This window comes from Lipophrys pholis, assembly GCF_963383615.2.
Source record: "Lipophrys pholis genome assembly, chromosome: 18".
Taxonomy (NCBI): domain Eukaryota; kingdom Metazoa; phylum Chordata; class Actinopteri; order Blenniiformes; family Blenniidae; genus Lipophrys; species Lipophrys pholis.
Genome location: NC_137646.1, coordinates 8,590,726 through 8,607,833, shown reverse-complemented (window position 1 = coordinate 8,607,833; position 17,108 = coordinate 8,590,726). Strand labels below are relative to the sequence as shown.

Sequence of the window (17,108 nt, the reverse complement as noted above, 5' to 3'; positions counted from 1 at the left end):
GAGCGTGGTAATACGGAAAACCAGAGTTAATCCTTGAAGTTATCTCCATAAGAGAAAATCCAGTGTTGTAGTACAGGCCTCTGGTCAAGCTGCAGAATTTACTGACACTAGCCGGAGGAGCAGGAGCAAAGATGTATAGAACTCAGTTATATAGAAGTCTTATTGTAGGGGTCTACTTCTAAATTTCTATGTGCTCCATGTCTTCTTTTGTGTTTTTGGCGTATTCGGTGAGTTACAGCCCCCTAAAGGCCTGGCATGTGTACTACATGCCCTTAGGGCTCGTGTTGAGCCGTGTTCATAGTGACGTTTGTTTGAGAACTCAGGGGAGAAAGACAGGGCCTGAAACATCTCTCACCAACTCCTGAGAAGGTTCCTGCAGTTCCTCCGCTAATGTAACTGCTATATTTTGAAACTGTGGAATATATTCTGGAGGTTTACTTGGTCGCAGGCTGTTGTTGTGGTAACTCATCTCAGGAAAACACTTTTAAAGTTAATACAGATCCTTCGGTAATGTCGCTGTCATGTTCTGAAACTCTTCAGACCAAAGAAATGGGTTTGACTAGATCAGCGTTAGCCGCGCCCACTGACTTTGATAGGTGAGTAAAATAAATTCATGGACCATTAAATAATTAAATAGTGAATTTTTTTTTTTTTTTTACGAAAATTAATTGGTATTCTAATTAATTAATGACACTTTAATTAATCATTTAATGGTGTATTTATCTATTTGATTTTGGCACATTTAGTCCTTTTAAAAAGGAAAAACAATAAATAAATTAATCGATCAAAGACCAGTTATTGACAAAATATAGCACTAAGTGATTTTAAAAGATCCCCACTCTGCACTCACTGGAAAGTACCTCACACACCTCCGTCTGCCTGTATTCTCTCTCTATGTTCCCTTGCTGGTACAGTCGTGCTCTGTTACCTGTCAGGCAACGCGCAGGGCAGAGTGAGTAATGCGCATGCGCTGCAGACGCGGAAGTGAAGTGTGAGTAGAGCAGAGGAGCTGAGCTGAGCTGTCTCAGACATGGACTCTCTCCGTTAGTCTGTCCTCTGTGAGAACACGTTGACTGGAACCTCTCATAAACCGGAGCACTCCATAAATATGGTGAGTTTCTTCGTGTCGTCGGCCTGAGAGGAGGCAGCAGCTGAACGAGGCTAATGCTAACAAGGTGTATGTTTCCAGGAAGTGCTCACCTGCACTCAGGTTAGGCTGCAGTCAACAGGCCACAGACCTGAGCACTGTGGAGGGATCACAGTCAGGCCACAGGGCTGAGCACTGTGGAGGGATCACAGTCAGGCCACAGACCTGAACACTGTGGAGGGATCACAGTCAGGCCACAGACCTGAATACTGTGGAGGGCTCACAGTCAGGCCACAGGGCTGAACACTGGATCAAAGTTTGGTTCTCTCAAGCCCACCTCTGAAGACATAAAGGCCTGCCTCCACAACTGAGGAATAACTCTAAAAAGCACACATAGTCTTCTCACAGGTTACTTAGCATGATTTATGAGAGAAACACTTCCTCCTCTGGACATTAAATCAAACTTTATCAACAAAGTAATACATCTTGAAAGTCCATGGTCTTATTGAACAAATGTATAGAACACATAACTTCATGTCTGAATAAGTCTGCTCTAGATAACAGAGTTTGAATAAAACATTTCACTGGGTAGTTCTTTTTTTTAGAATTGAGTGATGATAACAATAATAAATCAACTTCTCAAGGATGTTAGTTAGATGCTCGTCAAACAAATTGAAAAAAACCCAGTTTTCTTAATGTGCTGTAGAAAGCAGCACTTTGCATGTTGTTGACAGTTTACATACAATGGGGCCCCACTGTGTATAGATTGTGCGTATAGATTTATTATCTCTGATTATTTGTTAGCAAATAAGGATTGAGGATTCCATCTCATGTGTCAAATAATTATTCAAAAGAGACTTTAAGTCTCCTCAATCAGAAATCTGAACTGTCGCCCACGTGTGTCATATGTCACTGTAAGTGAATTATGTGTAATGTTTTGGTGAAAACACTGAAACAGCTAAAATAAGTAAAACTACATTGTTTCAGACTCAATTTATCTCACACACATTGTGATTGTCATGTACCAAACATCTAAATAGTAAAAAAAAAAACCACAACTTCAGACTACATATATACATACATGAGCAGTCTTCATTTTATCACATTTTTTTCAGGTTTTGTGACTCAAGGCCAGGTTTTGTAGGGAACGTGTAGGAAATGTAATCTTTGGTTAATGAGGGTTGCAGAGCTCTGATATGTTGTCATGTTGATTTCAGTGACAGTTTCTTGTGCCTGAATTTGAAATGAGCTCCAGGAGTGAGTGTCAGGAGACATTTATCCAGCTGTAGGGCCTGAACTTTGTTCTGTGAATAAGTATATGTGCCATTGGAGCTGTTAATCCTGTCTTGTTCTTTTTCTCTGACCTTTTCCTGCCTGGTAAGTGTTTACTTTGACACGACATACTCATTGTTGTGTGTTAGGGTGTTTGTAGGATCACTAACTATTTTCAAAGGACAATCAATGTATGAGATTAATTTAGTCAGTGTGAGTGTGTATCACCACACATTGTATGTGAAATCCCATGTTTATATTGAGCCCCTGGGCTGTGTACCAGTTTTACCACTGAAACTAAGAACCACACCTCCTTCACTGTGTCATAGTAAAACAGAAAGAGAAAGCAGGGCTGGTAGCCATCGGATGTAAGTACACTTTACTGGTAGAAATAGCAGTAGACGTGTGTTTGATGAGCTCTATGATCATGTAGGATGTAGGATGTGTTTGTGATACATCCTGTGTGTCTAACCCTCCTGTAGCCGCAGTACATAATCATTGTGCATATTGCAGAACATCACACATGTCTGGTGGTTTAATTCTATTTTCAGCCATTATAAAGGTTAAATTTCTGCCTTTTACTCAGAACCCTTTCCCCCATAATTATTAATGTCTAAATTCTGACTTTTCTCAAGTCACATTGCAGACATATGCATATTTTCTTTTCTTTTGTGCTTCAGGTGACAGTAGTTTGTCAGTTTTTCTTCAGTCTGGTTATTTTGTTAGTTATTCTTCAAGAAGAGTTCCAGTTGTATTCAGGATTTACTCTGCCTGCTTTCTGACTGGACCGAGGAAGGACTGGACTGAGGACTGTGTCAGGGACCAAGCAGTTAAGCAACGATGAAACCAGGTGCGATCCAGTTTCGGTATCGGGTTCCGATACCAACATAATTTACGAATCGTAAATTTCCGATCCAACCTGCGGAGATTTCTGATCCATGAAGCCTCGTCTGCTTCACTGTTTCTGAAATGACTCCACAGTGTTTCCCTGCTGCTGCGCTGCTCGCTGGCTGCAAACTGTGGACTGGATTCCCTGAAGGGAGGCGGGTCTCAATGAGACGAGGAGTAATGAGTCAGGAAATCCATTCCACAGTTTTCAGCCAGCGAGCAGGCTAGGGAAGTAGCACTGTGCTATCCAACTTTTCATGACAACATGTTGTTGTTTGGACGGATTTTACACTCAAAACACCACAAAGCAACAAAAACGTGGATGTTTGCTAAGACGTACAGCGAGGCGGCGCTCTGCAGCCAGACGTCATCGTTTTAAAACTCCAGCTCGCCAAGAATGGCACTGACAGCAGCATCAAAACAATGAAACGCAGCTCCTCCCAGTGTTGCCAACTCCTCAGTAAGGAAAGTAGCTATTGGCTGACCTCAAAGTCACTAGCAGTCGCTAATTGATGTCATCACCTAATTTGCATAATTGGACATTGGCGTGTAATTGTAAGGCACGCTGTATGAAAGAGGAATAACGTCGTGGCAAGAGACAGAGTAAGTTAAAAAAAATCCCTGAAAATGTTTAGAACTGCAAATGAGCTTTCTGCTGCTGATTCTTGTGTTTTTGTTTTTATTTTTGTCATTGGAATAAATAAAATACCTTATCACAGCCCCCAGGTATTTAGAGACACTGACATCTGTGGACTCATCAGGGAGGAGGCTGAATCTCTGGCTACCCACATCTGCAACCAACTTCTTTAGAAAGTACTTCCCTAGAACACCATTAATCATTTCAGTACACGTTGTCCTGTGCATTTTGAAGTGAGTAGCAGCAGTGGAGTCTGAGAACGCAGCTTTACATGCTTCCCCAATGTGACCACATGCCAGCATGGAGCAGTGTTCAGCAATAGCTCGTGCTATAGTGGCTTCAGCCTGTTGGGCAGAGTCCGTTTTTTTTTATTGAAGAATGACAGCTTGCTTTGGGTGGAACTGCTATGAGGCTTTGCCTTTTGGGTATGTTTCTGAGTTGTCATGTGTTTTTCATATCTGATAGTTTGGCGCAGAAGTCAGCCTTACAATAAAGGCAGAATGCCCGTGTATCGTCTCAACCAGCCTTTAAATTCTGTGTTTGATTCCCACTCCTTTCTGTGTTTCTGAGAGTAGTTTTGACTGAGACATGATTAGCTGACATATGTCACAGAGAGGCACGCACTCTGGCAAGGTGAGGAAGTGACAGACTGTGTGAATCAAATATACCAGAGATATATATATCAGATATCCAAATTCGGGTATCAGGATTGGATCGGAAGTGAAAAAACGTGAATCGGTGCATCCCTACTCCATTTAAACAGTAAGACTAGAAAACACAAATTATAAATGAAATAAATGAATAAAATTTGTGTGGTGTGGACATGAAATATTTGGGTTGTGGCTGCAAAACAAACAAGGAAGTGAGGTGAAGTTAGTGACAGACTAACTGAACCGTGGACAGACTGGGCACTGGACTGGACAAGACCGAGGACGGACTGGACTGTGAATGGACTGGACTGGACTGGACTATGAATGGACTGGACTGTGAATGGACTGGACCAAGGACGGACTGGACCTATCAGTAATGCTGGTTTATGTGTTTGATATGTGGAATGAAAAATGGCTCAAACAGCTAAAATGAATTGAAAAGATAAAACTGCAAATATGTTAAAACTACTAAAATATTATGTAACCCACAAATAATGTAAAAACTGGGAGTCATTTACAATTGTTGGCCATTTTAAATGTAATAAAGCTGATAATGTACTAAAGTAGTAAAATATGTTTTACAGCCATGACAGTGGGAGTGTTGCAGTTTCCTCAATGAATGAATTTGACAACTGTCATCAACTACGCAAACTGCACAAGACCAGTAAAAACCTTTTAAAATACTACTCTTTTTTTTGTGATTACTTATTAGATTAGCAAAATGTTTTTATGGTAATGGATCAAATATCTTTTGGCACTGTAGATGTTATTACATTATTGGCTTTATTGTATTGAAAAAGGCCAACATTTTGATATTGGTTGTTACACGCCTGAAGCATTTGAAATGAATTTCTCGAGTATGAGGAGGAGCAGGAGTATTCTCTGTGTCGTCTTCTTCGTTTTTGTATTCTCACCGTCTTCTGCTTTTTTAGAGGCTTTTGATAACTTACAATGCCACCTAAAGGCCTGGCATATGTACTACATAATTTTGAGCCATCTTGATATGACTTGTGGACGAATGTTTTAAATAAGAACGTCGGTTCGGTGGTAGGCAATCGTGCAGAAATGTCTCTTGGTTATAAAGAATGCAGACCTCTGATCTAGAAGCTTGTTTGATGCAAATTTCTGACACTTCTCAAACTGAGAACAAACACATTTTTAAAGTTTCTGTTGTTTCAGCTCAGCTCGAAGCTCTTTGTTCAGAAGTGCTTTGCACCCTTGGGGGGGAAAAGAAACCACCGAAAATTATTTAACCATTCACAGACTTTTATCAAACACTACTCATAGAGCAATTGTATTGTTGTCTTGATATCAACATGTGAAATCTACATATTGCAAAAGTCCGAAGCACAAAAATCCAAAGCGGTGAGAACAGTCCAGTCACCAAACTGTTCCTCCTCTGAGACGCTGCTGTTGAAACACACGTGTGATCAGAAAAACATGAAAAGCCAGTCGGAGAAAGAGCGCTGTTATGTTAGGGTAACATCGAGCAGCTTTATCTTCCGTATAATTCCATGTATTAATAATTTCATGCAACGTTTTTCTGCTGTTCCTTAACTTGTTTTAATAAATCTCCTGAGGTGACAGGATGTCAACTGGTCATATGTGTGTTTATCTGTCGTTTCTTTTTTTCTTTTTTTAATATTCTCTTGTTCTTTTGCTGCTACCATTTTCTCACTTGTGGGACTAAATAGGTTTATATGATCTTATTCTTTTGTGAAAGTAATGGTAAATTTGTCCTGAAAGAATCTGGTAAATGAATGGATTTTCACCTGCACTGTGTGGCAGTTTGACCTTAAAACATCTCCCTAACAACCTGCACTTGGTTCTAATGAGCAGTTGAGCTGCATTGGAGGAGTATTCCTGATAATCTGATGGGATGTGTGACTTCTGTGTCCCTCCTGCTGTGCAGATGCGCTTCATGCTGCTGTTCAGCCGGCAGGGGAAGCTGCGCCTGCAGAAGTGGTACACAGCCACAGCCGAGCGGGACAAGAAGAAGATGGTCCGGGATCTGATGCAGATCGTGCTCGCTCGAAAACCAAAGATGTGCAGTTTTCTAGAATGGAGGGACCTGAAGATTGTCTATAAAAGGTACAAATTCTGGATCACACACAGGTTCACTTACTGCTGCTGTCTTGAGGAACTGTGCCAAGGCCCCGTATCCATGACAACGAGGCTCTGAGTCACAGGAAACAGAACTTCAAAACGGCTTCCAAAATGGAACTTTCTGGAAATGCTGCTACTGCGCATGAGCACTATGGTGGTAGTAAATAGTTCAACACAGTTAGTGCAGTGTCTGCTGTTCACTCCTGGATTAAACCACTCTTCACTAATAAATTGTACATTTAACTAAAGCATCATCTAGAACAGGGGTCCTCCATTCCGGGCCTGGAGGGCCGGTGTCCTGCATGGTTTAGGTCTCTCCCAGTTGCAACACACTAAAATGCAATCTGGGGCTGGTTATTGGCCTTTGTTGCAAGCTTGTTTATGACATCATCATTAGCTCGAGGTGTGCTGAAATCCAAAAGTCCAGGACATCAGCCCTCGAGGCCGGGTTCGATTACCCCTGATCTAGATTGTGTACTACACCATCATCTGGATCACATGTGGAGACACATTTCTTTCTTCCATATAGATACTGAGTGGACCAAAATGATGAAGAAAGACAGATTAAAGGAGCTTCGATGTAATGTTCTCTGCATGCATACATAGGTGGATATATTGCAGAAACACAGCACCTACTAGTGGCCCAAAAAGAAAACAGCATTGTTGAAACTTTGTGTAAACGGGGCCTTTTAAGGCCCTCATTGTAATGAGATAATAACTCGTTCCTATGTGTTATTAACATGTGATAACAACTTCCTACTGTATATGTAAATAATTTTTTTCCCCTCTATAGCCACTCAGGGGCTCCGTATGAAATGGCACCGGGGGTCTAACTCTCATTAGTATTTATTTACTCATTTCAAAGGTAAAGAAATATGATTAGTTTGTGAAGCTGTGGTCAGTTATAACGTTAAAACTTATACTTAAACTTGGCATCTCTGACACAGCTCTCCTCTGGTTCACCTCCTACCTCTCAAACCGGCACCATTTTGTCTCCTTCAACAATTGCAAATCCCACACTTCCCCCGTCACCCTCGGTGTTCCCCAAGGTTCAGTGCTTGGCCCCCTCCTCTTCACAATCTACATGCTTCTCCTTGGTGAAGTCATTCACCAACATGGACTAAATTTCCACTGCTACACTGACGATACCCAGCTTTACATCTCCACCATCATCGCCCAGTCATCCTCTCCACCATCATCGCCCAGTCATCCTCTCCACCATCATCGCCCAGTCATCCTCTCCACCATCATCACCCAGTCATCCTCTCCACCATCATCGCCCAGTCATCCTCTCCACCATCATCGCCCAGTCATCCTCTCCACCATCATCGCCCAGTCATCCTCTCCACCATCATCGCCCAGTCATCCTCTCCACCATCATCGCCCAGTCATCCTCTCCACCATCATCACCCAGTCATCCTCTCCACCATCATCGCCCAGTCATCCTCTCCATCATCACCCAGTCATCCTCTCCACCATCAATAACTGTGTCTCGGACCTCAAAACCTGGATGGACAATGACTTCCACAAACTCAACAGCAATATACAGAACTCCTCATCACCGGACCCAAATCTCTCCTTCCCTCTGTGCAGAACATCAGCCTCCTCATTGATGGCCACTAAGTCACATCTCCCCCATTCTCAGCATTATAATGGACTCCACCCTGTCATTTTAATCTCATATCAACCAGATCACTAAAACATCATTCTTGCACCTCCGGAATATCTTCTGCCTCCGTCCCTCCCTGTCCCAGACCACAGTCGAAATAGTTTGCCTTCCTCAAAACTACAATCCATCCGGAACTCTGCTGCCCGCCTCCTCCCTCACCCCCGGTCCAGAGAGCACATCGCCCCCATCCTGCAACACCTCCACTGGCTCCCTGTGCAATATGGCATCCAATACAACCTCCTCCTCCTCCTCCTCCTCCTCACCTACAGGTCCCTCAATATCCTTGCTCCTCCTTACCTCACGGACCTCCTGCAACAACACCGTCCCATCTGCCGACACAAACCTCCTCACACCCACCACCCGCACTAAGCATCAGCCCTCGGAGAACCGAGCCTTGCACCCCCCCCCCCCCCCCCCCCCACACACACACACAGAGACAGACACACACACAAGTAAAGCTCTAATGTCTCACCATGTCTCATTAAAAGACACTTGTGTTCCCAGTGGAAATGCTTTTATTATTGGAAAGAGTGACACCATTGTTTTTGTGCTTGTTGTACAGGTACGCCAGCCTATATTTCTGCTGTGCAATTGAAGAGCAGGACAATGAGCTGATCACACTGGAAGTCATCCATCGCTTCGTAGAGCTGCTGGATAAATACTTTGGCAGTGTGAGTGTTCAATCTGAGCGCACGGGACTCGTCCTTCAGTGTAAGGTTAAAGCATGCTTTACTTTTCTTATTCCCAGGTGTGTGAGCTGGACATCATCTTTAACTTTGAGAAGGCCTACTTCATTTTAGATGAGTTCCTGATGGGAGGAGAAATCCAGGACACGTCTAAGAAGAGCGTCCTCAAAGCCATCGAGCAAGCTGACCTGCTGCAAGAGGTCTGTGCCTCACAAACTTTCAACACAAAGGGATCAGAAAAGGCAGCAACCTTTATGACCAAAAATGTTCTTTTAACAGTTTCCAGCAAACAAAATTCTTCTGGAGCCACACAACATGTGCAACCTTCAAAGTAAAGGTCACACAGCTCGTAGCATTGCTATACTGTACATTGGAAAAACTGAGCCGTTTTCAGCATCATTGTGCCAGTAGGAAGTGAATTTAAATTCTTTAAATCTGAATGGTCTCATTTGAAATTGAATCTGTTGGTTTGAGTGTGTGTCACGACAAAATCCAAACTGTATTTCATCCTATTGAAAAATTCAGCTCCCTAATTAATTCTCACTTTTCAGTTTCACTTCTTTCCATTCAGATTTTTTATATTTTATTCAATTTTTGGTGACACACATCCTGGACCCAAGATGAGAAGAATTCAATTTTACCAGAAGTACATTTTTTGTGTTTTTTTTTTTGTTTTTTTTTCAGAATTTCAGCCGTTTTAGCCATTTTTAATTTTAAATAATTTGTGCCATTTTAACATGTATAGTAACTTTAGTAATTTCCTCTCATGCTCACAGTCACAGACTCCTACTGACCCACCCAGGAGAAAAACACTGAAATGAAAAAGCAAGCAAAGAATAGAAATGTGTGTGGGAAGAGTGGATGAAGGAACGTTAAACTGGTAGAACAACGTACTGTGTTTGCAAAAGGCAAACAGAACACGGAGCTCCTCCTTTCACTTCTTGGATGGATGTTTGTTACTTCCAACATTCAAGCACCAAACTGCACTTTTACAGCAGTGCGCTCAGACCTGCAGCCCTTGGCCCTGAACTGCTCTTTTAAATTCCTCCAGTGTTTCACTGGAAATGCAGAATAGCAGAAGATGAGTGAAGCAGCAGTGGCGGGATTGTGAAGAAATGTCGGCTTGTTTTCAGAGCGTACTGTTGTATCACGTCTCGTGGAAAAATCTCACAGAGACACCTCGGCCATGTTTCTCTTTACTTTTTAATGTAACATTAATTTAATCTCTTAACTGTTAAGTCTTGGTTTAATCTATCAGAGCAGCAGTCAGTCCGACAGTTTACTTCAGAAAGTATCCAAGAGTACTTTCTGAATGCCACGTTTGTGAACTGTGGGAAGTAATCACAGTACTCAAAGAAAACCCACACATGGACAGGAAGAACATAGAAGTCCACAAACAAAGGCCCCCAGAGATTTTTCTCACCACCCCCTCACTGTGCTGTCCTGTACGTTTGGTTTGGTTTGAAGGTCTGCTGCTGCTGCATTCATAGACCCACATTATTCTGAAGGGAACCTCGGACTGCACTTCCTTAAGCAATGTCATGTTTGAAACTGATTTTGTTAAAAGTATCGGATCCTTTTGCAGGTGTGTAAATGTTGAGGTGAACAAACACTGTTCCACATTATAATGCTTTCCACTAAATCACATTCACATCTTTATTTGTTTATGAACTTGGAGGCTGAAAGTTGTTCTCTGTCTAAACTTTACATGGATGCTTCACTTCTCAGCCCACAAGATAGATTCAAACTACGAACTACAACGAGTTTGACCTGTTTCATCAGGAAAACATTCATCTGATCATGTTTAAAATTTTTATATGATTCTTATATAAAGAATGGCTTAAACTGTGCTTTTCTGTGTCACTCGCTCTCTGTCTCTCTCTCTCTCTCTCTCTCTCTCCCTCCCTCTCTCCCTCTCCGTCTCTCTCTCTCGCTCTCTCTCTCTCTCACTCTCTCTCTCTATCGCTGTCTCTCTGTCTGCCTCTCTGTCTCTCTCCCTGTCTCCCTCTCTGTCTCTCTATCGCTCTCGCTCTCTCTCTGTCTCTCTCTCTGTCTGTCTCTGTCTCTCTGCCTATCTCTCTCTGTCTCTCTGCCTATCTCTCTCTCTCTCTCTGTCTCTCTCTCTCTCTCTCTCTCTCTCTCTCTCTCTCTCTCTCTCTCTCTCTCTCTCTGTCTCTCTGCCTATCTCTCTCTCTCTCTCTGTCTGTCTCTGTCTCTCTCTCTCTCTCTCTCTGTCTCTCTGCCTGCCTCTCTCTCTCTGTCTCTCTGTCTCTCTGTCTCTCTGCCTGCCTCTCTCTCTGCCTCTCTCTCTCTGCCTCTCTGTCTCTGTCTCTGTCTCTCTCTCTCACTCTCTCTCTCTATCGCTGTCTCTCTGTCTGCCTCTCTGTCTCTCTCCCTGTCTCCCTCTCTGTCTCTCTATCGCTCTCGCTCTCTCTCTGTCTCTCTCTCTGTCTGTCTCTGTCTCTCTGCCTATCTCTCTCTGTCTCTCTGCCTATCTCTCTCTCTCTCTCTGTCTCTCTCTCTCTCTCTCTCTCTCTCTCTCTCTCTCTCTCTCTCTCTCTCTCTCTCTCTCTCTGTCTCTCTGCCTATCTCTCTCTCTCTCTCTGTCTGTCTCTGTCTCTCTCTCTCTCTCTCTCTCTGTCTCTCTGCCTGCCTCTCTCTCTGTCTCTCTCTCTGTCTCTCTGCCTCTCTCTCTCTCTCTGTCTCTCTGTCTCTCTGCCTGCCTCTCTCTCTGCCTCTCTCTCTCTGCCTCTCTGTCTCTGTCTCTGTCTCTCTCTCTCTCTCTCTCTCTCTGTCTGCCTCTCTCTCTCTCTCTGTCTCTGTCTCTCTGTCTCTCTCTCTCTCTCACTCTCTCTCTCTCTATCGCTCTCGCTCTCTCTGCCTCTCTCTGCCTCTCTCTCTCTCTGTCTGTCTCTGTCTCTCTGCCTCTCTCTCTCTCTCTCTCTCTCTCTCTCTCTCTCTCTCTCTCTCTCTCTGTCTCTCTCTGTCTCTCTGCCTGCCTATCTCTCTCTGCCTATCTGTCTCTCTGTCTCTGTCTCTGTCTCTGTCTCTGTCTCTCGCTCTCGCTCTCTCTCTCTCTCTCTCTCTGCAGGAGGATGAGTCACCCAGGAGTGTGTTGGAGGAGATGGGTCTGGCGTAGCGAACAGCAGAGCAACAGAGTGTTTCGGCGGCTGGCCTGGACTGACGGCAGCTCCGTGTGTCTGATGTACAGTTTTTAACTGAGAAAAGATCATTACATTACCAGGCCTTTAGCTGTGTGTGTGTGTGTGTGCGTGCGTGCGCGTGTGTGTGCGTGTGTGTGTTCATGTTTTCTAAGGGTTAAATGGAGTCTGGCTTTGCTGTCAGAATTAGCTGATCTCAGTGAATTTTTTGAGTCGGATGTGGAGTCGGATGAAGTTTTGACGTAGGTGAATTGGGTGGTGTGGTTACTGTGTGGCGGTGCAGGCAGCTGTCGAGGAGATTTCCACATATGTACGGTTGCACCATCACACCTCAGTGACTCTGGAAGCAGAGTTGCCGATTCAGTGAGAGAAGTCTGTTCACCTGCTTCCTCATTTCTGATTGAAACAATGACGACCAATCCTTTACATTCAAACTAGGGCTGCACATCATTCACACTAACATTTGCTCTGTAAATACCACAAAATGACTGAACACCAGAAAAGTGTTTCCATGCACTTTGCATTCATATGCTGCATGTCAACGTGTAGATTGTTGACAACAGATCATATTTCTCTTCATTATTTCCACTTCAAAGCTGGCAACAGGACAGAAGCACAAAAATAGAAAAAACTAAAGTAAAATCAAATATGTTGTAGTTGCGTCTGGTTAAAACTGAGTCCAATAAGAGAGAGAGCACTGTTATATAGAAGTACAGTTGTCCTCTAGTTGTCTCATTCACACAAAATTGGTTTCAAATGAGGTGTAACCATCAACAACATGAACTAGAGATCATTTAATCCCCGAACGGCCTTTAAAAAAGCCGCTCTTCTTTGACCACTGTGGTATTTTCAGATGATTTAGAAAGGACTCCATCTGTTTCTGCTCTGAAGGTTAAAAATAATCTGAAACTGTTTTAAAGGAAACTGCTGACAAAAGGGAAAAATCAGAATATTTGCCCTCTATATATATATCTGATATTTAGTTATAATAATAGTAATTCTGAGTTTTCACCTTCAAGATGAGACCTTACATAAAGCCTGCAGGCTCCAATCTGACCTCTGACCCGCAGAGAGGTCTGTCTGTGTGTGTGTGTGTGTGTGTGTGTGTGTGTGTGTGTGTGTGTGTGTGTGTGTGTGTGTGTGTGTGTGTGTGTGTGTGTGTGTGTGTGTGTGTGTGTGTGTGTGTGTGTGTGTGTGTGTGTGTGTGTGTGTGTGTGTGTGTGTGTGTGTGTGTGTGTGTGTGTGTGTGTGTGTGTGTGTGTGTGTTTCTCTCTGCTCGGCGCCAGTTTTAACCAGCACTGTGGTTCTTTTAGTTGCTTTTAACTGCAGTGTTTCACAACTTTGAGGTTTTTCCTTGAGCATTTAGCTTTTTTGTGCCTCTATCCTGTGAATCCCAATGCCCAGTGAAACATTGGTCTTTTAATATATGGACATTGTGCATATCTGTCATGATTATGAATCCTGCAGTTGTTACACTTTGATATAAACTGTTTCAAAATGTCACTTCAGAACTCCAGCTGGGCTGAATTCTTCTCACTTTCTGAGGTTTGATTTTTCCAATTCTTTAATTCCACACAGAAAAGATTCCTTGCTGTATAGTAATGATATTCAGTTTCCTTGTTTATTTGTCTGGTTGCTTCTCATTTGGTGAAATGTTGGATTATACTGCAATGTGTGCTACTAGCTCAAAGGCGTTCCCATTTTTTCCTCCATTCCACCTGTAATCATTCAGTCCAGTGATTCTGTTGAAGCTTTGACGTGGACCAGAATGGGCGTTGCAGGAAAGTTGAGGTCAGCATCAAAGCTTCAGCTCCACAAATCAAATAACAACGAACACTCAAGTCAAATCTTCGGGATGACCCTGTGACCTCTGCCCCCCAAACCTATTTGCAGAAAATGATAGAATTGAGCTTGTTTGCCCAAATCTGCAGAGAGGTGAAGCTGATGTTGGTAAAAAGAGGATTTACACAAACTCACCCTCAGCATGTCTGGGATGCTCGTCCTTCTTCAATAGCAATAATCTAAGCAGCATCACTGAAGTTTGTTCTGGAGTCGCATCATTTTGTTGAAAACTGAAAGTAATTTGTAATTTTCAGACGTCACAGCGTCCAACACCTCCTGCCCTGCGGCGCTCCTTTACCTCAGGTCGGGAACCGCTAATCCTCCACTGATTACGTTTGATGGACTTCATTGTTTTGTAACGTTCTGAAGGAACCGAAGCTAAAAGTCGTCAGCTTTTGTCTGCGTCCGATGGACTTTGAATCAGCTGTCAGTTTGCAGACTGTAATGGTGTGCGTTTCTCTGGCCGTGAGTGAGAGGATGGACCTTCATCACAGGGACTTCATGACAAGCTGAGCAAAGCGTTCAGCCTGCAGCCTCACAGTTTAAAGCAGCTCTAATTCGAAGTGCAAACGTTTTCAGTCCTCATGTGCTTCTGCACACTGGCTGATTTTAACAGTCTGACATGTTTCACTGAACCAGCTTGAACTCTGACATGTTTCCACGTGGCGCTCCTCTTCTCTTTCCTTCACTCAGTCCAGAAGCTTTTCTTTTGTGCTTCACTTCTGTAACACTCTTCACTGCACTGGACGGCTAGCGAGGAGCTGCAAGTCAAAGCTTTGTAGTCATGGGACTTCTAATGCTGTCGGAAAACTGGTCACACAAATGTGTTGCTTTACTACACACAAACATCATCTGTCGTGAGAGTGTGTAGCCACCGTTAGACAGCGTGATTGTCAAACTAACTAACTTCCTTCAGCTTGACTTCTCACAATCTTAAGGACCTTCATATAGACTTAATGTGAATTCTTCACTTTTTTTTACCTCAAATGCGACTTGTGCAACAGTTGTAGTAACTGAGCGGAGTTGGTTGGTGGAAATATTCAAAGTGACCTGGACTTTCTGCTGACTCGGCGCTCTCAATCAGTCTAGGGTCTACACATAAGGGCTGGCTGTGAAGTGTGTGTGGAGCTCAGTGTTAGAGGTAGATGTCCTGCTTTGTAGAGGAACAAGTGAAGTGTGTACAAGCATGAGAAGAAAACATGCAAAGAAAGATGAGCTGATGGCGGTGTAGAACGCTTTCGGCTCAAACTATTTGGTTTTTGGGGAAAGAAAATGTTTGAAATTCGTCACTAAATTGTCAGACATCCAAATACCCCAACCTTTTTTCCCATGTGGCTGAGCGATGTCCTCATTTTCTCTCAAAGAGTTTTTCGTGATGATTTAATACTGGGTTCAGTGTCCTGAGGCTGGATCATTACCGCCGCTTCTGGTCCTCTACCAAACAGGACGTCTTCAGGCATACATCCTGTTCTCAATATTGTGTGAAATGTTTATTTGGAATTGGGTGAAATTTTATTTATTACTACCTGGATTGATCTTTGTTTTCTGTCAATCAGCTTATCAAATGCAATTATTACTCAAATCAGCAACTTGTATATCAATGAATTGATGTGAAATAGAAGTTTTATCTGAAATCTCTTGGTAAATAATGGTTTTCTTGTTGGACCAGAAGAAGAGACCGTGCATGGTGGAGAGAGCTCTAGTGTAGGAACATAGAAGCAAAAGTGAATCTGTGTTAATGTTCTGCAGGCAATACTGAAAGGGACTCAATGTTTGAATGTTATTTTTAAAGAAATTAAAGGTTTGAAGCAAATTGTGGGGTTGTGATGCTTTGTAACTAAATCAGTGCAGAACACTTCTCATCCATCTTGTACCTCCAGCTGGAAAAAGGTCACAGTGCCTCTAAATTTCTTAAAGAGCCTCAAACATGCCAACTGACCTAATGACAGCTGTGAAGACATACAAGCGGTCCTGGAAGGCATGGCGTGCCCGCTCACAGAACTCAAGTCTGCCTGGGTTACATCAGGGATGTCAAACAAGCCAAAACCTTTCTGCCGGCAGAAATGAAAGAAATACATTAAAACAAAGAATGAAGCTTTACCAGGAGCAGAATCTAGCCAGAGGACTAGCAGGAGGTGAACCGCCTGTGACCTTTACCCTTTGTGGGACTCCAGTCAAAGTCTCTGCTTCCATTCCTTCGTAGGGGTACAAGGAAAATAAAACCCCATAAATAATACTTGGAATTTAGTTTCCTTAAGTACAATGAGTAAAACTGTGAATTTAAACTTCCGTTTATGTACAAAGGGTAAAACTGCCGAAATTCTTTTGTTCGGCACAAAAAGCAAAAACCCGTGTATTAAATACACGAAACCCAAGTATTATTCTACCTTCTCTGGCACGTTTACGATTAAATGATAATTGTCACAAAAGTGAATATTTAAATTTGGAAAAAAGTCTCTCGCTATAGTCAGTCAGTGGTTGTGGTCAGTTCAGGGGATTTAAAAACTGCATAAAAGTATAAAAAATAATGTAAGAGTTTTATTAAGATAAAGTTAATAAAGTCAGTAAAATCTATTTATTCGAAAGTCTGTGAAAATAGGAATGTTTTAAGTCCTGATTTCAAAGAAGTGAGTGTGTCAGCAGTCTTCAGGTGTTCAGGAAGTTTGTTCCACAGATGAGGAGGTAGGAACTAAAAGCTGCTTCACCTTGTTTCTTCTGACTGTAGGAACAGTGAGTCAACCTCTTCCTGATGACCTCAGAGGTCTGGAACTTTGATCTTCTACAAGTCAATCTGAGATGGATTTAGGCCGAGACCATTCAAAGCTTTCTAGAGCAGAAGGAAGATTCTGAAGTCAATCCTTTGATACACAGGAAGCCAGTTAACAGATTCTCGGGTGAGAAATCCTTTGATTCTTCAATATTGTTCAGATGGTCGGAAGCTGATTTTGTTCTTGTCTTAATGTGGATGTTGAATTTCAGGGTGGAGTCCAGAACTCCACCCAGATTTCTGCCTGATTTGATATCCTGAGTGACCTGGAGTCAAGACGAGCACTGACCTTTAACCTTTCTTCTGTGGGGCCAAAAACAATTAGCTCAGTTTTCTCTGGGTT

At 42.8% G+C, this 17,108-nt stretch overlaps 1 protein-coding gene across 7 annotated transcripts; it reads left to right on the top strand.

Moving 5' to 3' along the window:
- Window positions 1-965: 965 nt before the first annotated feature.
- On the top strand, window positions 966-15,808 carry ap1s1 (adaptor related protein complex 1 subunit sigma 1). Of its 7 annotated transcripts, XR_013936253.1 has the most exons (7): window positions 975-1,111; window positions 6,447-6,625; window positions 8,872-8,980; window positions 9,058-9,195; window positions 12,087-12,200; window positions 13,666-13,701; window positions 14,253-15,808. XR_013936253.1 is itself a non-coding variant. In XM_080486459.1 (6 exons), the coding sequence occupies exons 3-6, from the start codon at window positions 6,447-6,449 to the stop codon at window positions 12,132-12,134; spliced, it is 474 nt and encodes a 157-aa protein (XP_080342585.1). In that variant the 5' UTR covers window positions 994-2,727; window positions 3,040-3,209; the 3' UTR covers window positions 12,135-13,658. The 7 variants fall into 7 exon arrangements, 5 of the variants coding, with proteins under 5 accessions (XP_080342586.1, XP_080342583.1, XP_080342584.1 ...); XR_013936254.1 differs by having other exon boundaries at window positions 13,666-15,808; XM_080486459.1 differs by lacking the exons at window positions 13,666-13,701; window positions 14,253-15,808 and adding an exon at window positions 3,040-3,209 and having other exon boundaries at window positions 994-2,727; window positions 12,087-13,658.
- Window positions 15,809-17,108: the final 1,300 nt, after the last annotated feature.